The sequence below is a fragment of the Gambusia affinis genome, linkage group LG07 (assembly GCF_019740435.1).
Source record: "Gambusia affinis linkage group LG07, SWU_Gaff_1.0, whole genome shotgun sequence".
NCBI classification, from domain to species: Eukaryota; Metazoa; Chordata; class Actinopteri; order Cyprinodontiformes; family Poeciliidae; genus Gambusia; species Gambusia affinis.
In genome coordinates this window covers 13,527,552-13,549,526 of record NC_057874.1, presented here as the reverse complement: position 1 = coordinate 13,549,526, position 21,975 = coordinate 13,527,552, and the positions used below count along the sequence as shown (strand labels likewise).

General features: G+C 38.5%; 2 protein-coding genes across 2 annotated transcripts; both read right to left on the bottom strand.

Annotated features, from left to right (window-relative positions):
• Window positions 1-455: 455 nt before the first annotated feature.
• On the bottom strand, window positions 456-14,013 carry avil (advillin). Its single transcript, XM_044122206.1, has 21 exons — window positions 13,989-14,013; window positions 12,407-12,473; window positions 12,199-12,287; window positions 12,035-12,109; window positions 11,690-11,886; window positions 11,505-11,613; window positions 10,511-10,621; window positions 8,991-9,196; window positions 8,830-8,908; window positions 8,349-8,447; window positions 8,114-8,267; window positions 7,915-8,015; window positions 6,737-6,874; window positions 6,500-6,658; window positions 5,873-6,052; window positions 5,633-5,790; window positions 4,779-4,923; window positions 4,512-4,700; window positions 4,251-4,319; window positions 1,879-1,986; window positions 456-1,578 (listed from the first exon to the last, which is right to left on the bottom strand). Exons 3-21 carry the CDS (start codon window positions 12,256-12,258, stop codon window positions 1,465-1,467), a joined length of 2,451 nt encoding a protein of 816 aa, XP_043978141.1. The 5' UTR covers window positions 12,259-12,287; window positions 12,407-12,473; window positions 13,989-14,013; the 3' UTR covers window positions 456-1,464.
• A 3,038-nt stretch (window positions 14,014-17,051) lies between these two features.
• On the bottom strand, window positions 17,052-21,772 carry olfml3b (olfactomedin-like 3b). The gene is made up of 3 exons (XM_044122204.1): window positions 21,590-21,772; window positions 19,568-19,853; window positions 17,052-18,014 (listed from the first exon to the last, which is right to left on the bottom strand). Exons 1-3 carry the CDS (start codon window positions 21,686-21,688, stop codon window positions 17,230-17,232), a joined length of 1,170 nt encoding a protein of 389 aa, XP_043978139.1. The 5' UTR covers window positions 21,689-21,772; the 3' UTR covers window positions 17,052-17,229.
• Window positions 21,773-21,975: the final 203 nt, after the last annotated feature.

Sequence of the window (21,975 nt, the reverse complement as noted above, 5' to 3'; positions counted from 1 at the left end):
CTTGATGAGGCTTGTCCTTCTGAAAATGTCTGTAAGTGCTGTCTCGTCAGAAACAATCTAGTTCTCTCAAATAAACCATAAAATAAACAATCCTCTGGTTTCGGACATTGTTTATGAATGGATCCTTTAAATGGTGCCAGCACTGGTCAGCAGACCTTGTGTTCTGCACAATTTTAAAAATATTCTTTTGTTTGTTGTTGCCGTTTGATTTCAATACAATGCAAAAAAAAAAAAAAAAGTCCTTACTGTATCTTAATGCCTTTTTTGGGTTTTAATATTTTTGTCATTTTCTTAGCTTTTAAATGTTTTGCTGTCAAAATAAAGGATGATTTATATGAAAATAAATTGACGTTTGTGTTTGTGTTTCTATTTATTCAACATTCAGCTGGAATATTAGAAATACTTTCACATGAAGCTGGATTGGAGGCCGAAAAAAGGAAACTAAATAAGCTGCGTTGATAATAAGTGTTTAGTTAACGTGGCATAAATAATAATAATAATAATGATACTGAAAGTAACATTGTGCAGACTAGTGAGAAATGCAAAACAAGCAAGAAATAAAAAACATTCTCATAAAGATGCTGACAGAATAAATTAACTTTCAGTAAAACATGTTGTTTCAGCACTTATCCAACAGATGGCAAAGCTGACTCCTGATGGAGAAAAATCACAGCTTCTTTGCTCTCGGGTTTCATTTAAATAAATAAATCTTGATGCCTCAACAGAAACACTTTTCCCCCCGTTTTGAGAATTTAATTGAAAGTTTCTTGTCTGGTATATTTCATTGGCATCCCTGTCGAAAACACCTAAAAATGCCCAAATTAAAATTATAATTTGAGGTAAAATCTCACTGTTAGTCATAAAAATAAATAATTTTAGTTTGTTTAACCAGTTAAGGAGAAATCGCATATCAAAGAAGTCATTAGTGGTAAAACTGTTTTCACCTCAGAAAAGTGTGGAAAAATGTCCCACACTAAAAAAATAATTGTATTTATTTGTCATTTATAAAGTTTCTTCTTAAAAAATATTAGAGTTTAGCCTAGACTGTAATAAACACAGCCAAATAAACATATTTCCCGACAAAAAAAATTATTTATCTGACTTATCTTAGCTTTTATAGCGTGGCTAATCAATCAGAAAATGACAAATAAAACCAATAAATAGTAAAATAAAAGTTTTAAATGACTGCAACTGCCACCAAACACAGGAGGGGGGAAAATATCCACAGCCGTTAGAAATGTTACAAATTTTTAAGGAGGGTCACAATAATTATAGAGCGAACTGCATTCAGAGAACACAACATTAGCATGTGTGAGTTTAGCACTAATATTTCTTTAAAAAAAGTAGGATTGAAATATAGTAAAAACGATTCACCAGCAAAAGAAAAAAAAAAATCTAATTTCTAAATTGCAATAAGGGGTAGAAAACCTCTTGCTGTCAATATTTTAAACACAGAGACTTTGATCAAAACAAGCCGTTCTTTTTCTTCAGGTTCAGCTGTCTCCACTGCGGCAGTCGCACAAAGTCGTCTTTGCTCAAACCAAATACCCTGGTGAAGTCGGCGTCAGACAGGTGCTTCTAACAAGCAAAACAAAACAAACAAACAAACAAAAACTGGGCGTAAAGGCCTGCTCGTTGAAGAAGCAGCAAACGCTATGGATGAGTAAAACTCAAAAGCAAAAATGTTTAATATTATCCAGAATTAATTCAGAGGGATTCATAATAGAAGGAGCTCTTCATCTTCACTTTCAGAGACTCTTAGGTTCAATACTGAACCATAGTGAAGTTGTTTTAGCAGCATGTTGCACCTGGCTGTTTTCCTCCACTAAACTTTACTGGCTGTCTGTTCACCTGATAAGCACCAGAAAACTCACACACCTCTTTCTCGGACGGGTCCACACCTTTGGGCAGCTCGTCAGGTTGCTTGTTAACCAACATGTCGGGTGGGAAAGGCTGAAAGGTTTTCTCCACCTCAGCATTTTCCTCCTGGAAAATAACAGCGTGCTCAGACTGTGAATCATGATTAGCTCACATCATCAGGGAAATGCATTTTCTTTTTCCTGTGTAGCAGAACGGAAGATGAATTGCTGTTTTAAAAAAAAGAAGCATAGTCTTGACTCATGCTCCTGGCATGAGTCAAGACTATACTTCCCTTCTGCTGGACTTTTTCTCATTTCATCGCCTTACAGCCGCAAACTTCAGTGGGATTTTAATCGTAGCACGTTAATGTGAAAGGCTGCCGTTACAGGGAGTGAGTCTGTCAGCTTTTCACAGCTACAAGCTGCCTTTCCTGTCAATTTGGTTTTGCTACTTTGCTCAAGCTCAGTCAGAACAGATGGAAAAACATCTGTGAGCTGCTGTATTTACGTTTGACTAGGCCATTCTAACACCTGCATACAATTTAATCAAAACTGTGTTATTGTAGCTCTGGCTCGGTTGTTATTGTCACTGTCCTCCTAGAAAGTGAGCCTAGGCCTATATATTATTCAATCAATTCTGTTCCAGTCCCTGCTGAAGAAAACAAACTCCACAGCATGATGCTGCCACTGCTATATTTTAGGGTGAAGAGCAGCAGTGTGATTTTTTCATAAAGTACCTAATTTAACATGTAGGTCAAAAAGTTTCATCTTATCTGGACGCCTTCTTCTACAACTATAATAAAACGAGGAAAAGTTTAAGAGATATAAATACTATTGCTGGTTGTCATATAATCAATCAGGGCCGGCACAAGTCTCCATGGGGCCCTAAGTGAAATGTGGTTTTGGGGCTCTCTAGTTCTGCTAACAATGATGACTGGCTGCAATCAGCAGTCTGATCATTGGGTCATAAACGTATTGCATCTCTGGCCGTGCTGTTTACATTATATACATCTATAATATAGGATACATTTACTGGCCAACTGATTTATCAACCAGTTGATTTCTGGGCGCCGACTTCCTAACTTCTGTGGGATCGTGTTCTGGAAATACTTTCATGTGAAGCTAATCTTATCTTCATCGGCAAAGGATTATAAATCAGCCTCTGTCCTCTTCTGCTCTACAGTGAGAGGTTTGACTGACAGACCGGTCCACCAGGTCAGGTCTGAATGTCTGCAGTTAACAATATTCACTCCACTGTTGACTACTGAGTTACTTTCTTGCTATATTTAGCAACATTTCAGACAAAAAAAAAAAAATCCATATCAACTAAAATCAAAATCACCGGATCAGGCTTTTTAAAGATCGGTAACCAGGGATCGGCCAGAAAACTGCAATCGGTGCAGCTCTACACAAATATTCATGACATTATTTGATTACATAAATTTCTCTTAAGCTAACTTCAGTAGCTAAAAATGTAGAATGTGGACCGGCACCGGTACTGGACTGATTCTGAGCCTTCAAATGATTTTAACAGAAGTTTCACATAACTTAGAAGTTGATTTAAAAATAATGTTTGTTTTAGCCACAAAATGATTTTGCTCAGCAGCAAACAACATATCCCCAACTACAGCATAGAGTAGCAGCTATTTAGCCTGACGTAAAAACATTTTAAACATTGAGAAGTTTTAATTATTATTATCAGACGTTGTCAAACACGGCGTTTTGAAGCCAAAATACCTCAGAAACATACAGAGCCAACCAAGAGAATCAACTCGTTTAAAGTTTAAACTCAGCTTCACACAAAGACCCTAGCATAAATGTTTGGCTGTTGAATTGAACCTTGAACGTTGTTTTGCTAACTTAACCTCTGACCGGAGCTTTGGACGTTTGGTTGCACGGCAGCTCGTTACCGTGAAGCGTGAGGTACCTACTGCGGCCACCAGGGGGCTCCAAGAGCAATTAATTTTTTTCTTTTTAGCAATAAAATAATAATTTCTACATACATAATCAAATATATATATTATTGTAAAAACAAATCAGTTCATAATGAAATTGTGTGTTTTTTATATTATAATGACACAGAAATTATTACAAAAAATAAATAAATAAATCTGCTCCAATGAGGCCCACTAAGGGGCCCAGGGCCCCAGGGCCCTGTAATCAATATATTTTGCCATATTGTCAATACATTTAGGTCTAGATAAAAAAGACTAAATGTTAGTTGTTGGCAATGAAAACCAAATTACTTGAATTTTTCATTATAAGGAATGCATAATAAACTTCAAAAAGAGATGTTCTCGTTTATGCTGCTAATTTAGTTTAACTATTGTCATAAATGCAGCTGCTACTTCTCTGTTCCACATAAAGTTTTAGAGAAATGGATTAACATACAGTTTGTAGAACAATAGGTGCCAGGTCTTCTGCCAGCTCTTTCTTCAGTTCTTCATAGCTCTTCCCTCCCTAAAATACAGAAGAAGAAAAAACACCATGCTATTTTTAGATTTTAAGTACCGTATTTTTCGGACTATCAGCCGCTAATTTTATCCCACCATGCGGCTTGTAGGCCGGTGCGGCTTATAGTGAGGTGCTCTCTATAGTCCGGAAAATACGATAAATGTGGCACTGACTCATGGCTGCATCTGAGAGACTCACGCTCCACTTTGAGGGATCCCAGGCTGCAAACCAGCCTGTGAAGGTGGGCGGCTCGAAGCCCTGCTTGATCAGGACGATGGGCGTGTCCGGGTCTCTGTTTCCAGGGTGAGTCCGCAGATACTCCTGGCTCGTCACCACGGCTTCTTTACGCTCCACCTCATTCGCCTCTTTGCCAATCCACAGAAACAGCTAACGGAAAAGAGGAAATCCAGATCAATAGGAGTCGGTGGAGTAGACGGCTTGTTTGTTAGATGTTCTGCGTCCCACCTGGTCCCAGGTGTCCAGTAGCATGACGTCGTCCTCGCTGAGGTCGTCCTGTGTGAACTGAGCCACCTCACTGACGATGAAGCGCCCTGTTTTGTTGGAGCACTCAAACAGGCGTGGCTCGTGGTCTAAAACCACCTGCTGTAATCTGCAGAAAACCAACACTTAAAATATGTAACTTTTACAAAAACTATGATTCCTACATATATCTTGAAATAGTCACTTTATTGTGACTGTACAGAACGATCTGTGAAAAAAAATCTAACTCCTCTGCCTTTTCCCTGTTCTGTCAGTGTTGCTTCTTAATCAGAAACAACCACTCAGAGCCAGGAGGAGGGTCCTAGTGCTGTCAATCAAGCTTGTGTATGCTGCTCGCATACTACCCCTTTCTTTCTGCTGCACTGCAGCTTCTCCCCATCAACAGAGGCTGCCATGACTGTTCAGGGTAGTCAGCATCACCACCAATGATGGTGGATAAAATATTTTTCTGTCAGGGTAAGTTCTTTCTCTGTTATTAGAACATTGAGCAACATGTACATGAGCATGATTGACAGTGCCAAGACCTTCTTCCTGGCTCTAATTGGCTGTTTTTGGTTGGAAGTTGTGCATTTCTTCAGATGGCAGTAACAGCTCAGGGTGGAGGTGCAGGAGATAGATTTTTCTCTGATTATCTATCTGATATAATATTGTCTGGACATGGTGAAAGCTTGAACAAATATGTAACAAAACAAAACAAAAAGTTCCATCCTCCAGCTTTAAGCTTAACTAAAGGGCTTCAAATAAGCTTCCTCTATTGGAAGTAATATATTTCCAATAAATATTTGTTTATTTACCACCAATATTTGTCTCATTTTTACCTTTTGTCATTTGCATATGGAGCTTTCCCTCCAAGCAGCTCCCAGAATTCAACAGGCTCTTGACCCTCGGCCACAATCTCTTCATAACCTCTTTCTGAGCCGAGGCCGACCACAGAGCTCACCTCCTTTGCCATGGCTCTCTCGTCTCCGCTTGAGCCCTGAAAACACCAAAAGAAACTCTGCAGAAAAAGCTTTCAGCGCCGTCCTCAATCAGCCGTACCGTTGCAGTGTCTCTCTCACCTTCCCACACCACAGGTAGATTCCCGTTTGGCTCTTCAGCAGAAATACATCGTTGGAGTTCAGAGAGGTGGCCAGGGCTGGGACCTCAATGGTTTTCGTGTTGAACGCGTCAAAACCATGAACCTGGAATAGCCTTACTGGAGGCTCCGGATCCGAATTCCCATTTCTGGATGTTCCTCCCTGGAAGAAAAGAAAAGCACTGAGCTAATGATTGGTAGCTAATAAGCCGAGTAGATTTTATCACAATGCTAAAAATGCCTATATAGGAGCCAAATATGTGTATTTTGGGGTTTTTGGTCACTAGATGGGAGTGTGGCCTCCAGTATATGAGCCAAGAGGTGACAGGTAGTTGACAGGTGTTGAACCCGGAAGGCCATACAAGTTTTTGACCGCTGTGGCAGAGTCATTGTTAACACTGTTGCCGTATATCGTGGAATAAATGGATTTTGTTCACAAATGGTTTCATCTGACTGGAATAAATTCGGAATTAGAACAACAAAGATCTCTGGGATTGACTTTACACGCAATCAACAGGTACAACGTTAGCCGCTCACGCGTCATAACAAAGCAGCATCGATTCAACGCTTAACTAGTGCAATATTAAACCGGCTAGTACAGCCATCTTACTTCGAAGATGACCATTTTCCCTTTGAACATGGCCATGAAGTGTCTCGGTTCCTTTCCCATGGTCACTCTCACTTGAACTGGCTCGTCGTTGTACTTCTGATCCAAGTTCACAGCCTGAAACGCCGAAGCGGCCAGCTCATCCTGTGTGGCATGGCGCCCCTTAAAAACACAAAACATAAACCACAGTGGAGCAGCTTAATGCTTTTACATCCTGACGTCAGGTAATCATGCTCTTACCTGCCAGATGTACAGCAGATAACACTTTCTGTTGTTAACTAAGTAAGTGTACAGGATCAGGTAGCAGTCTCCTCCGTAAAAGTATCCGTACCCCTTAGGGTCTACCGGGGCGAGCTCCAGGTTCTCCACTCGCCACACCTGAGTAGGTCAGAGGTGAAAGAGCAAGCATCATCATGTGTAAGCATTAATAAATTATGCTTTGGAGAACATGAGTCCTCGCTTAGAGAAAAAACAGAGTGAGATCCTGTCTTCTCAAAGTTCCTCCACCCTGGAGAATTGGATGTACACAAGCAAAAAAAGTTATTTATATATATATATATGTATATATATATATACTTCTGATATATATATATACTTCTGATATATATATATATATATATATATATATATATATATATATATATATATATATATATATATATATATATATATATATATATATATTCTGTTTGAAGTAATGTTTCTTCCAGGATCAAAAAATGTTTTAAACAACTTGATAATTATGTCGTCTTTCTTTAACAACAATCTTGAGTTGAAACTTTTTTTTTTTCTGAGAGTTTGAGCCAAATGAACAAGAAAATGTTTGACTGCTGTTGAGACCTGATTGTTTTCAGTATTTAAACTTCTCCATTTTCTTCTTGTGGAAAAACACACAACTTTAACATTTACATTACTGAAGGTCCTGATGAAGACAAAGGGAAATAGATATTTGTTTCCGTTTATGTTCACTGCCAACTTGATTTATTTGTTCATGTGAAGTAATTCTACTGATATCGACGATGTGATACATTTACAAGTGAGAGCTACCTCTACCTGAATACTGTCAAATGTTTCAAATTACAACTTCAATATTCTTGGAGCAGAAGTTATTTGAAACAACATGAATAGCATCTAAATACAACTTTTCAGTTTTGATTCAGTAGAGAACTTATCAGTATTTGAGAATTGGTATCATGACAAATTTTAATTTAATTTCAATCTCTGGCATTACATTGTGCCTTTGAAGCGTATCAAAGCTACTGACGCACGTATAGGATGTTCTGAAGATGAATTATAAACTGATCCTCAGTTAAAAATGTAGATTTTGTCACATAATTCTGATTTGAGCATCTGTCTGAGATAAGACTATTAGGAAAACAGCTTTTGTATTCAGGTGTTTTGTCAAAAAAATGCCTTACTTCAACCTGACCTCCACCATTGTCCACCATTCGCTCCTGAGCAGCGACCTCTGGCATCGAGTGCATCAGGGAGGCATCAAATTTCTCTTGTGTGATGTTAGCTTGAACAAACAAAATCACTCCAATGACTGACTGATATCTGACAAAAGCTCATGTCTCTTTCTTCATTCCAAATTATTTTTTCCTCTAGTTAAAATACCAATTTTGCCTCTGGTGTTTGCTTTTCCGAGGCCTTGCGTCTGGTCTTTCACCGTCCACTTCTGGAAGAGCTGCTTGAAGAGAGCGGACTCCGCCCCGTCATTTACTGACTCCACATTAGTGGTTATTGGGTAGTTTTTCGCTTTGATGAAGTCCTGCAACAGGCAGTCGAACAGAACACTGGGAATAAAATGGCAGATAATCTAATCCCAGGCTGATTATGTAATGTCACTCACCAAAGCTCTGGACATGGCAGCCTGTCTCTCAGCTTTGTTTGCCTTTTTCCCTTTCCAGACGTAGATCTTACTGCCTCCTTGATCCAGGATGAAACAATCCTATAGGACATTCAGATGTTGATAACTATTATTTCCAACAATATGGAAGTATGTAAATAACTCGAACAGATCTGTAGGCCAGCAGGAAACAGATGATGAAATCTGACAGACAGCTGACGTGCTTTGTTGAAGAACTCTCAAACAATTCAAGGTTCAGATTTTATAAAGATAATCTTTTGAAGAAGGTTGTTTTTCTTCCTTTCTGAGTCTCAATGATTGTTTTGCTTTTATTGTTTTACGTTTGCACTTCAAGCCTTGTATGTACTATTTCTTATGGCCCACCTGAGATGAACATTGCAAATTTGCTTGGGCTGCAAACAGAAACACTTTGCCAAAACTTAATGCTTGAGTAATTCATCAGATGGTGGTTGTGTTGACTCACGTCATGGGAGAGCAGATCCTGAACCAGAGGGTTTGTAGCGATCTCCGCTACTTTCATCTGACCATCTGCATCTGACACTCTGAAATCAGAGGGATAAACATATAAATAACAACCAAAAAGGGTTTGAGGACAAATAAAATCAGAGATAGAGAGCAGCTCACCGGTAAAGCATGAGCTGTCCCTTCGTTTCCTGGTCAGCAGTTTCATCAGGCGTCCCGTCTGGCAGGACGGAGGGTCTGTCACCCAGAATGTTCTTCATGACCTCCATGTTCTGAGGAGAGCTGCTCTCTGCGTCGCCCTCGATCACTCTGATCTCCGCCCGGCCTCCTCTCTCTCTGTCCCGGATGTCTTTGGCCAGCACCATCCCCTGAGAAAGCGAAGATACAACCTTAGTTTTTTTTTTTTTTTTTTTTTTTTTTAAAAAAGGCAAACTGTTATTGACGTTATGCCATTGCAATTTTCGGGTGTTTTTTGGGGGGGTTTTTTACTCCAAACTGCTGTATCAGCAGAAATTAATCACACATTTGGTCTAACAGACTCTGGGGAAACATGGTTTCAATTAAATGGACTTCAAATGATCGGACGTGGAGTCCCTGACTGAAATCACTTCCAAATAACTTTTACTGGTATTGTGTCTTTGATGTGATGCAGCTGGATGACTCAGATCAGTTTCAGGGTCTATTAAAGAGGGGAAATTGGGTACAATTGACTTCCTTTAGCTTTATATTGTGCTATAATGTTATTCCTTGTTCAAAAACATGGCCTGATTCCATAAAGCTGCAGTCTATATTAGTGTTTATGCCTCACAGAGCGCCCCTGCCCCACGCTTTCCCTACTCAGCTCCAACAGACTAGCAACAGCAGCAGCAATTAGCAAACACCTTGTTGAGCTGCACATCTGAGTTCATCCTACAAATTAATTCTCAGTGCACCGCTAATAATAAAGGCTGATTAAAAGTACTGTCATGACAAACTGAAGGTGAAGAGTCAGAGTAAAAGTTTCTTAAAGAGACAGTAGCCCAATTTCAAGGTGTTAATTTGCAAAATCCCATTTTTTTTAGCCATGTTTAATATATGGCATTTTTATAACACAGCTACTTGATTGTACAATGAAATGCCACAAAATGCCTCAAAAATACATAATGCTGCCCCTTTTAACATTTTGGGGAAAAAAGGCCTTTCTATACTCCACAGCCTTGGTGTTTGTCACCGAACATCAAAACACCGGGGAGAAAATGCAAAAGACAAACTTATGGCTCAAACTAAATAATTAAATGTGTTATGTTTGTTTGTTTGTTCATGTTGCATCCTGGTACTAAAATGAATAAAAGCATTTATATGTATTTTGGAGTTTTGGCTGTAAAAACTGGAAGAATTTGCACAACCCCCAGGTTTCCCTGCATTACCATAAAAAAACAGAAGTCCTTAGCTGTACAGTGTGACACCTCTCTTAATGTAATTTAGCTGCACTGGCTGCATAGAGACTGATGTTGATGTGCAACCAGCGATGCAAATTTTTACAGTACCTATTAGAATGAATTGGAGATTCATAGTCAGTGGAGCAATGATTGTAAAATAGGGTGTGGGTTTGTTTCTCTATGAACTGCATTCATAGTATATCTCATTTACAGAATGAGTCCAATATGTCTGATGTAGGGACTTACTCAGTCAGAAAGCCTCACCTTAAGCCTTTCCTGAGTGTTGCTCTGTGGACCGTTCCACTGGACGATGGTCTTGCCAAGGTCTAACAAAAACACATCTCCAAGGTTGAAGCTCTTCCAGCTCATCTCCACCTAACGCACAAAGAGAATAATAAAATTACTGTTTTTATATTAGTGTTGATAGCCCTTGATTTTTTCCCCCACATTTTGCAAACACATAATTCAGTCTTTTGTACTGGAATTGTGTGTGACAGACCAGCGGAAAGCAGAAATTACAGCACTGTTCATAAATTTGGCCCTCATGGAAGAGTGGTAAAAAAAAAATAATAAAAAGGTCTTGTGGAAAAAAGCTAGAAATACTTTCCCACATGCAGGAAACTTGGAGGAAAAGGTATTCTGGTCAGATGAGACCTGAATTTAACTTTTTGGCCCAGATGCAAAGCACTGTGTGTGGAAGAAGTTTAACTTTACACATTATTCTGAATAAATTATCTGAGCAGTGAAGCATGGGGGTGGGAACTTTGCACTGTGATGATGCTTTTAGTTTTAACAGAGACAGGGAAGCTGTTCAAAGCTCATGAGAAGGTCGATGGGTTTTCTTCAACCCATGAAGAAAACCTGCTGGATGCTGCAAAAAGGTTCATACTTCCACATGGACAACACAAAATATATTTCCTGAGCTATAATACCATAATTCATGTGGAAAAATGGCCCAGTCAAAGTAAAGACATGAATCCAACTCAGAATCCATGGCAAAACTTGACAATTGAGATGCACTGAAGCTATCCATGCAATTTAACCCAACTTTAGCTAGTTTTCAAAGAATGGACCTGCAATTAATAAAGTATTATGATTCAAGTATCATTTTACTTCCACTTTGCAAGTAAATGTGACTTTGTGATGATCTGTTACATAACATCCCTGAGGTCTAAGGCTCTAATGTGATAAAATGTGGAAAAAAGCTTCAAGGGATAGGAATATTTTTGCATCTGTGCGTCTGGAAAACATGGCTCACCTCCTTGGCAATTATCCTTTTCTTTCCTTTCACATGAAGCAGTCTCTGAATATCATACGCATTGGTTTCAGTGTGCCGCATGCCGCTTGCAATGCCCCCTTTCTTATAGCTAAACAAAACATAAAAATACCATTTGTAGAATATACTTCACTTAAAGGCTCACTGTACAAACATCTTTCACTCACATTATTCCACTTTTGAAGTATCCCTTGAACATATCCGACTCGTTGTGCTGAACCTCTCTGTACTGAATAGGAGAGGAGCCTAAGAAATCATCCAGCTGTATGGTGTACACAGCAGCTGCACCCTGTTCATCCTGGCTGGACTCTGAGCCGATCCAGAAGTGGATGTTGTAACTTAAAGAGCTGTTCATCTTCTGCGTCTGGAGAAAGACAAAAGTGCAGAATCTGTGTGTGCATGAGCACAGATGGAGTAGGAATGACTCAAAGGATGATGCAGCCAGAGTAGCAGTGAAACCTTTTGATCATTTTTATGCTTAAATGAGGAATGATTCTCCATCTGAGACTTACAAACAGAAGTACATAGCAGTCACCCTCAAAAAAGTTCCCAAAGAACTTCTCAGGAACTTGAACCAGCTCCATTTTCTGTTGCATAGAGAGAAATGAAAACTTTTACGTTTGGGTTCATCACTAAATCTACCTCTCTAATAAACAGCGAAATAAAATCCAATCACCTCAACTCTCCAGATTATAATCCCTGGGCTCCGAGTTACTGCTCTGAACGTGTACTCCATGTTGCTTCAGCGCTCTCAACTTTGCTTTTCTGGAATAAAAAATAAAAAAATAAAAAAAGAAAGAGAAAAGAACAGAAGCAGAATTATTTAGCACACAAATTCTCATTCTGAGTTTTTTTGATACTGGAAGTCAACAAACACTACATGCCGTGTAAACTTGAATGAAGAGGAGATTGTGGTGTCTTCATCTGATCATCTAGGGGATGATTTCCTGTCTGATCACAAGAGAGCCACAGTTGTCACTCATACATTTCTTGTGATAGATTTGCCTACTTTTGCATTTTTGGGCCCATCATGGCGCTCTGCCCAATCACAGAGAGAGATACGAGCTCCTGTAGGCAAATGTGTCGAACAGGAAAAGGCACTGACTCATATTCAAATGCACCCATAGTAGTACTTATTAACTACATTATGTCTCTTTGATCCACGAGAACCACATTTACTGCATTTAATGAAGCACAGAAATTAGTTAGAAGATTTATTTTACAAAACAATAATCACGTCAGTTTTGTATTTTCAGTTCAGTTTATTTATATGGTACCGTTTTACAACAAATGTCACTTTAAGACACTTGACAAAATTAGTAATTTTTGATCAGTTATATTTACATTCCAAATGATCAATAAACAAACTCATTTTGGTGTGAAAGAATCTAGAGTCTGGACTACAGCATATATCTTAAATTAGACCAATACCTTAACACTGCCCAACACTGAAGCCAAAGGGGAGACATGTTTTATTCATCCCTATATATATTGGAAGAAAGCTAGCACAGATTATGCTGTGTGTACTATTGTTATCCAAGCAGATAGTCAACAGCCAGGCTAGCAGGGAGCAGTTTAGCATAAAGTTCAGCCAATAAGTGCATCCTTCCTTTAAAAGTGTTTTTTTTTATTTCCAGAGAGTCAGTACAAAAAGTACATATGAACTGCTTTCACCAAACAATGTTCCCTTCTGCATGTTTATTTACGTTAATTATATTCAGCTGAAGCACTTTTTTACCAGCTGACTGCAGAATAAAACTTAAACATGATCAGAGATTAATTGAAATAACTTCACAATATTTATCTTTTATTAACTGAGGAACAGAGAACTGTAAAATTACACAACATGCATTTTCATGTCGCTGTCATGGTGTTTCCACAAAGCTTCGGTCCCTCTCAGCAGGCTGCTTTTTGTGTTTCAAACCTTCCTTGTCACTCAACACACAACATACACTGTCGACATGACATGGGTGCTTTACCTTATCTTTCTTTCATTTGCATAGGAGGATCTAAATATTGTATTTACATACATATACAAACCCACTTCCAAATGACCCCTTTGCTTTGGTTGTGTGTAAGCCTTAGTGTCCTGCAAAAATGTTAATTTTTCCACAGTTTGTTGCATTTCAGCCCTGTCCTTCAATGTTTTTTATTGGGATTATATGTGATTTGAGTGGGCCAGTCTAACATTATTATATGATTTGATCAAAGCCATTTTATCACAGCTTTGAATGCAGCTTTAAGGTTATTAACCAGTTATAAGACGAGTCTCTGAACCAGGCCTAAGTCTCTTGGAGCCTGGGTCAGGTTTTCTCCCAGTATTGACCTGTATTTAGGTCAGTCATATTTCCATTAACTCTAATCAGTCTCTCTGTCCATCCTGAAGAAAATAATTTTTTGTCATAAAGTTAGAGACATTTTGTGTAAATCTTGTGTGTTGGATATTGGGAAACGAGAGCAACCCACAGTCATCATGGCTCTGAATAAGCACAGTTCACAGTTGTGGTTCACCAGCCTTGTATTATTTATTTCCCATGAAGTGGCAGTTACTGGTTGCTATAGCAACCCACCGGAGCTAACTGGGTTTGGGGGGGGGGGCGGGAGTTTCTAACTCCAACGAAACGAGACCTTAAAAGCTCTGGGCCTGAAATAGAGGAAAAATACGTAGAACAGGAGCATAGAGGATAATAAGGAGAAGCAGTAAGGACCCAACACACATAAAAATAGAATTTATTATTTTAAAAAAATTAGCGCCTTGACGTTATCGCTACGCATTTGTTAGCATACTGAACATAGAATTGGAGTACCTGAATAAATGTTTGTGATTTCTATATTGTGTACCGAGAAATTTCCCCTCTGTTACATGTAAATGTGGTATAAACCAGTTCCCCAGCACTGACCTAAATACAGGTCAATTTATTTACTCCTCCCTGTGATCTACACACCAAGAATGCAATTTCCTATTCAGCAGCTGCAGCTAAACAGGTCAATACAGCTGAATTGACTGGGGTGAATTTTTTGGGTTTGGCTGATAGTTAGAAGTCTGTTGAAAATTTTCCTGGAAAACAGATTAGCAGAAAAAAAAATCTTTGTGCAAAAAAAAAAAAAAAAAAAAAAAATTTAAACAGCATTGAAACAGTGTTTGCACATAAATAGATTGCATTGGTTCTCTTTACAGAAACATGCAAAGTAATTCCATTGTAGTTCATATGTAATGACAAGAAGACTGCTTTGCTTTGCAAAATCCAGTCCCCACCTCTGAAACACGGGGCGTGGTCAGTGTTTGGTTTCATGAACAACAACCTTTTGTGATTTTCATCCTTCACCTCCTCTCTCTATGGCAGAATAAAAGCAGCTACATCTCCTTTTATGGATCTAACCTGAGAGCCGCGTAATATATTTAAAACATCCCGGATCCTGTAAGTAGCACATGAGTAAATGCTCCATAAACATAAGAACACAAGTACAACAGAGTAAATGAAACCTTTAGGAAAATGATTGCTTAGTGATATAATCTGGCTCTTGTTTGGAAGCGTGAGCCTGTAATTACAGAGAAGATCAGAGCCTATTTTGAAGATCTATTTTCTTTTTCTCTTTTAGCTCTTGAGTCTGTTTTACTGAGAGCAGCTGAGATTTTCAATGGTATTACAAGTAAATTAAAGACTTTGATTCAGTCTAGTTTTGAGTTACCGTAGGTTTTATAGATACTTGTCAGGGTTTATTGTTTTAATTGTAGTTATTTGTTTTAGCAATGATCCTGTGTTTATGATTTGAGCTATTCATAATTTTGGTAAGTAAAGCAAGATAATATCTGTCATATTGAATCATCAGCTGAACCAGCATACCTGTAAACAAACAGCCTAATTTGTCAATTTTTACTTTTTTGTACTGATTCTGGAGGAGCCGAGGGATAAATTAGCTTTTAATTTTTCCACAAGCTGAACAAACAATTGATCTAAATGTGGTTGTTTCCCGAAATACATTACAAAGATAGCTGGAAATACTCAACATTCACATTACCCGGTTGCATAAGTGTAGAGACTGTTAAACTAACATTTTGTTAAACCGTCTTTTGATTCAGTTTTAAACTTCAATTTACTCAAGGTTACATTCTTAGTATAAAATATAGTAAATCTGATCAACCAAGTATTTTCTGACAATTGCATCTTTAAGCTAATTAAGTAGCATGCAGTAAGATTACAAATGATTAAAATGATGTAACGCATAACATTGGGAACAGAATAAAAAAAATATGTCATGTACATCATGTCACATTAAGGACATGGGTATTTCAAAATTGATTAAGAGTTAAGAAAACATCAACAAAAACACCCAGGTTGTGTGTTTTAATATAGGAGAACAGAAACGCTGCACATCATTGAAAAAACGTTATACTTGAAACATGGGGGTGACTGCATCATGATCCAGGGTTATTTTTATTAATTAGAGGAATTGAAGCTTTTGTGAAATGGGATAAAGTTGTGGACATTCCCGATTACCAGTCAGTTTTGACCCAAACCTTCCCAAGTCTGCTGGAAAATAAAAATGAAGATAGTCTGAAACAAAATAATGCATTCAGAAGAGGAAAATCCACGTTGTGGAGTAGCCATGCCAGAATTCCCAGTAATATCTGACAGAAACCTGGAGAGGGCTACCTCCACAATCTGAGGATTTGGAGAAATTAGAGGTCAAATATGTCTGAGTGAGGATGTTGAGATTAGAAGACAGTTAAATCAAAAAAGGTGTTCAACAGTGTATCAAAGTGTGTATGTGTATGCAAATAGCTTACTGCACCTTTCAGCTTTTATAGCAAAAATGTGTTGAATGATTTGTCAGGGTCTCATGCTTTTACATCCAAAATAAGTGTTTTAAGAGGGTGGTGTACACTTTTCTGAACCAGTGCTAGCCTGCTAGCATGCACAAATATTCTGACATTAACTATATAGCAAAACGTCTGAGGATCTTATAATTAAGACACAACATTCAATTGAATTAATCGACAACCAGAAAATTGGTAATAATTAAGGGCTGATAAAGTTAAATCTACATGTTTCCTTTGCAATTAAGGAAAATAATGTACTCTGTGCCATATGCCAAACCATTTTAGTCATGTTCAGTATAATGGGAACTATGTCTGTTAACAGCTGGTGGTTTGTATTAATTTAATAAAGTTATGAATAAAAAATTTATTTGATTACTTTTGGAATCATATTTGGGAAAGATGTTATATTGATGAAGTTGGTTACGAGTATTACAAATCTTTCTGATTATGGGCTAAAACTACTGAGAATTGGTTTAATAATCATCTAAATGTGACACACTAACACCTACATTATCCAGAAACCGGCTCTTTTTCTAAAATTAAATTGCAAGAAGAGTTTAGTTAGAAATTCCCAAATTATCTGCATTTACATAGAAGTGCATACAAAATGATAGCAATGCACATAATGTGGGAGGTGTTTATTGTGAAAGCCCAACAAAGCTTGAGTTGTGTACTGCATCTCAGTCAAAGATTTGTCAGAGCCTGAAAACAGTTCATCAAGTAACTTTAATAACAATAATATGCTGATTTTTATAGATTACAAAATTCACTTCAGATAATCTAAAAATGCGAACAGACACTGCAAATATTTGAAATAATAAACGATCTTTGGTCAGGTATGACTTGCATAAACCCTTTGTAAAGTACTAGGTTACTTCATTCGGCTCAGATTTCCAGCTTCTTCTTCATGGAAAGCTTGTAGAGGATTTGGTAGCCATCATCCCAGGCGTAGAGCAGCTGCTCCTGAGGATTGTACTTCAGGCTGGCATGAAAGCCGTAGCGCTTTGGAAAGTAAACCAGCGGCGCCTCCTCGTTAGTCACCAGGTCATTCACGTCAAACACACACTGGACTCGCGAGCGGCCAGGCTGCTTGGTGTTATACACCACATACAGGGTGCCGCAGATGACAAAGGCCGTCTCTGCGTTCTCTCTTGGGCAGTTCGTGTCCCACATCTGCTCGACGTCCAGGGAGTTGCTGTCCATCTTAGCCATAGAGATGTGTCTCTCGTTTTGCCTCGTGGCGTAGATGGCCCACAGGCCCTCCTCGTCCACGGCCAGGTCCATCACCGTCTCAGGGTTCAGGCCGTACACAGGAACATGATCCTGCACTGGAAAGACCACACTGTCTGTAAGAGACATATTTTTTGTGTCGAATTTGACCACCTTTATCTCCTCTTCCTGGTTTACGTAATACACGTGGTTGTTGTAGACCACATGTCCAGTTCCCTTCCAGGACGAGGGAATCTTCAGGTCGGTGGACAGAGAAAAGCCCGCTGAGCGAGTGAAGTCTTGAACCGTGGCAAATTCATTGATGGTGTCCTCAGCTGTCCCATTGAAGATGTAGACCTTCCCAGAAGCTCCGCCCGTGTCTTTGGTCCACATCCCCTTTGGCCCTCCGACCCTCTTCAGGATCTTCATGGCTTTAATGCTGGAGATCATATCACTGCAGTCTGTAAAAGACATGAGGGACAGCCTTTACACAATAAGTTATAATTTTCTAATGCTTTGACATTTTTAAACACTGTAAAAATTCATTGTAGTTTTGCTGTCCTGCCTTTCTGGAACCTTTGTCAGGATCGTCTTTGTGGACTTCTCTATTACTTTCAACACCATCCACAGGAAGATGAGCATTCAAAAGAGACATTTCACCATGCCTCATTAATATCACTCACCATTTTATCTTTCTATTTATTATTTATATATATATATATATATATATATATATATATATATATATATATATATATATATATATACAACCCAGTCTCACTCCCAACTCGTCATATATTGACGCATGGGACTTCCGTCCTCGTCACATATTGACGCGAGGGGTACCCCTTTCGCGTCAATATGTGACGCGAAAAATTTACCTGATGCCTTACCGTAATTTTTGCCCTAAACCTAACCAATTTTTGGGTTTTGAAGTGTCGGCAGTGTTTGCGAGGACCATTCGCGTAAATAATCCATGTAAAACATGCGACCTTCCAAAATCGTCAAAATCGTCAAAATTTTACGGTGAAGGAACCTGCAAATCGTCACATATTGACGCGAAGTACCTTCGCGTCAATATGTGACATTCAGATCCCAACTCGTCAATATATGACGAGTCTGTGAGAATATATATATATATAAATATATATATACACACATATATATAAAAATTATATATATATATATTTTTAGTTTATATATATATATATATATATATATATATATATATATATATATATATATATATGTATATATATATATATATATATATATATATATATATATATACATACATAAATTTGTCGGTTTTGTGACAATAGATCTTTCATAACTGTATAAATTTGAGATTTCTGTCAAATTGTCTCCAAATTCTCAGATAAAATTTGGCTGAATTTTATGTTAAAGTTTGTGTTTTGAAAGGTAATTTCTATCATCAAAGATTCTACAAAAAAACCAAAATAAGAATCTGAAAATCATCGTCTATGGTTTTATGGGACATGGGAGAAAGTGAGGCGTCGTTTTCTCACTCTCACACCTGCTGATCAGAAGAATCAGGAATCACCATGGCAACCAGGCCCTTGGCCGTTTGCAACAGCAAATGAGCTCAAGGTTACTCTTCAAAATAAGAGCCCTTCATATTCGAAATAAGTTTAATCTAAACATTTAAAAAGGATTAACTTAGGATTTAAAAATAAATAAATAAATAAATAAATAAAACAACAAATACTCTTCATAATAACCGACTTACTAGTATGTGTATTTGTTAGATTATTACTAAAAAAGTTTTCCTCATTGGCCTCAACCAAGAACAAATTTCACAAATACTCTTCAAAATAAAAGCCCCAATATTTAGTCACATTGGTAATGAGGCAAAACCAATGACAAGTGTGTTTTTGGCCTTTCAAATTGAAGGATATAATGTAAGAACTGCATGTTTATCTTAAGTTAGATGAAAAAAAGCATTCAGGTTCACCAGTTATCAGGAGTTCGGTTCTCTACCAGCACATCTCACCTGTGAGTTTGAAGTATTTGGCCTTCTGCTTCTCCTTAACCAGAGTCACCTGCTGCTCTATCAGCTTGTCGTCCACATCCACGCACGGCTGAGCCCCGTTCTGCGTCTCCAGGTAGTCCAGTTCCCGTTCGACCCGGTCCACCCTCGTCCCCACTCCGTCCAGAGTCATCCTGAGGGTTTCTTTCTCTTTGTCAAGACTCTCCAGCTGAGAAACCATCTGCTGCTTCAGCTCCCGCAGCTCGGAGGCATAGCGTGTGGTCTGCTCTTGCCACAGAGAGATTCTGTCCTGTTGTAAACAAAGCTGATTAGAGCAGCCTCAGTCTAACCACAACTTCTCAAGATGTTTATTTTATGCTGCAACTAAAATAGTATTTGCTATAAATTACTCAAGCCCACAATTTTCTGTGGCCTTATAGGCATCCTTTAATCAGGAAGGACTCACACATGGCAAGCACCCACCCTGCCTGACTGTCTTCCAGGAAAATGTTCTGAGATCTCTTTGTTTCAGATATTGTTTGAATTATTTTACGAAAGATTGTTCTTGCCAATAATGACAGAATCTGCTGTATGAGAACTGAGGACAAATTTTGTCTGGTCCTTCTTTGCAAAATTGTTTTAATTCAGCCACCTTGGAGGATAAGCACAACAACGTGTTTAGTCAGGTCAAAGCATCCGAGTTAGCTTCAAGTCCAGACTTTGACTAGGCCACTCCAAAAACTCCATACCACTTAGACCTGAGAATGAGCTTAAGGTCACAAACTTTTCTACATACCATACTACATACATACCATAATCCTACATAATAACCCTAACCCAAAAACAACTATTTCCCTCATGGGGACCAAGAAAATGTCCCCACAAGGAGCAATGGTCCCCACAACCCCACATTGTAGACAGAAATAGGTTCCCATAAGGATATAAAAACCTGGTACACACACACACGCCTTCCAAAAAGTTCCCATTAGTTAAGTGAGTTAGCAGAATAAGTTCCCAAAATGTGAGACAATCAGCATGTTTTCTTTTTGAATAGCAGCTTTCTTATAGTTAAATCATGAACACTGACCTGAACTGAGCCAAATGATGCCTTTTAGTGTTTAGGACGTTGATCTGTTTCTATTTAAGACCTCCTGGATCAGTCAACAATGTACTTTTGTAGTAATTTTAATAGGCGGACCACTCCTTGGAGGGTTCACCGCTGTTTCATTTGTAGATCTCAAAATGAGGCTTGTTGGTCTTAAATCTCTAGAAGTGGATGGTTAACTCTTTCCTCACTGATTTATTCTTCCTGTGTTCATGAATTTCTTCAGATCAGAGGACGGCGCTTTGGTTTTAAAGCTTGAGGAATAGATTCCTCAAGTGATTTCTTAATTCAACAAGTCAGGTACATACTTGACATTGAACTCTGCTTTCCATAAGAATCAGAGTATGTAATCAGAGATTATCAATATTTTGGGAAACAAAGTATCTTGGATTCTTTTTTACTTGAATTAAATCATAAATTGATGACTGCTCTTCTGTATTTAATCAGGTATATTTGCTTGGTATTTTTTATCATTTGAAACAAAATCTGCAAAAACGTTTGCATCGCACTAAATCTTGCACACATTCACTGTGATGAACTACTGGAACTTCATCGTTCTAAATGCATTTATTCAGAATTATGTAATTTATCCATCCATCCATCCATTTTCTTACACCCTTGTCCCTTAGTGGGGTCGGGAGGGTTGCTGGTGTCTATCTCCAGCTGCGTTCTGGGCGAGAGGCGGGGTTCACCCTGGACAGGTCGCCAGTCTGTCGCAGATGTAATTTATAAAAACTTAATTTTTATCACATTATCTGCAGTTAAAGTTGCAGGCTCAGGCAAAAGAAGCTCACAGTTCACATCAGTGCAACTGATCTGTATTCCCAATACTTTCCCCAGGATTTTGCCCACATCTGCATTCCATTGCATCAGTTCCCGAAAGTTTCCTCTGCGGGAAAAAGTTGGCACTGAGGAGTCGACAGGAAGAGAAAAAGTCTTACCTCAATTGCAAGGAGCCTCCGTTCCAAGTAGTCAATAAGAGCTTGGTGCTGAGCAGTAGCAGAGTAAACCAAAGCAAGCAACAGCACAAATCCTCTCATTTTTGATGCAGCTCAGGAACCTTTGGGCTACAGTAAAAACCTGACTGGATGTCAGAGAGTGTGAGGGAACCAGCAGACTCCCAGAGGTGGGCTGGAATGTTTTACTTAGCTGTCTGGGAGGAGCTACAGCCATATGGTGGTGGAGGCACTGGACAATACTCCTCACTCTACGGTCTTATCTTGTTTGGTGATCTTGGAAAACGACAGGGGAGCATATTAAATGAATTTGCCATTTGGCTTTAAAGGGTGCCGGACTCTTCTTCTGTCTTAAATATTCGGTTTTAAAA

What these genes read in the sequence shown, in the direction of transcription:
- avil (XM_044122206.1), bottom strand. Translation starts at nt 12,258, where the DNA reads ATGGAGTACACGTTCAGAGCAGTAACTCGGAGCCCAGGGATTATAATC. An exon ending in TACTTCAAAAGTGGAATAAT is followed by an intron (nt 11,614 to 11,689) that starts GTGAGTGAAAGA and finishes TGTTTTGTTTAG; the next exon opens with CTATAAGAAAGGGGGCATTG. An exon ending in TCTACCTGTGGTGTGGGAAG is followed by an intron (nt 5,791 to 5,872) that starts GTGAGAGAGACA and finishes TGGTGTTTTCAG; the next exon opens with GGCTCAAGCGGAGACGAGAG.
- olfml3b (XM_044122204.1), bottom strand. Translation starts at nt 21,688, where the DNA reads ATGAGAGGATTTGTGCTGTTGCTTGCTTTGGTTTACTCTGCTACTGCT. An exon ending in GGAGGCTCCTTGCAATTGAG is followed by an intron (nt 19,854 to 21,589) that starts GTAAGACTTTTT and finishes TGTTTACAACAG; the next exon opens with GACAGAATCTCTCTGTGGCA. An exon ending in CAAATACTTCAAACTCACAG is followed by an intron (nt 18,015 to 19,567) that starts GTGAGATGTGCT and finishes TGTCTTTTACAG; the next exon opens with ACTGCAGTGATATGATCTCC.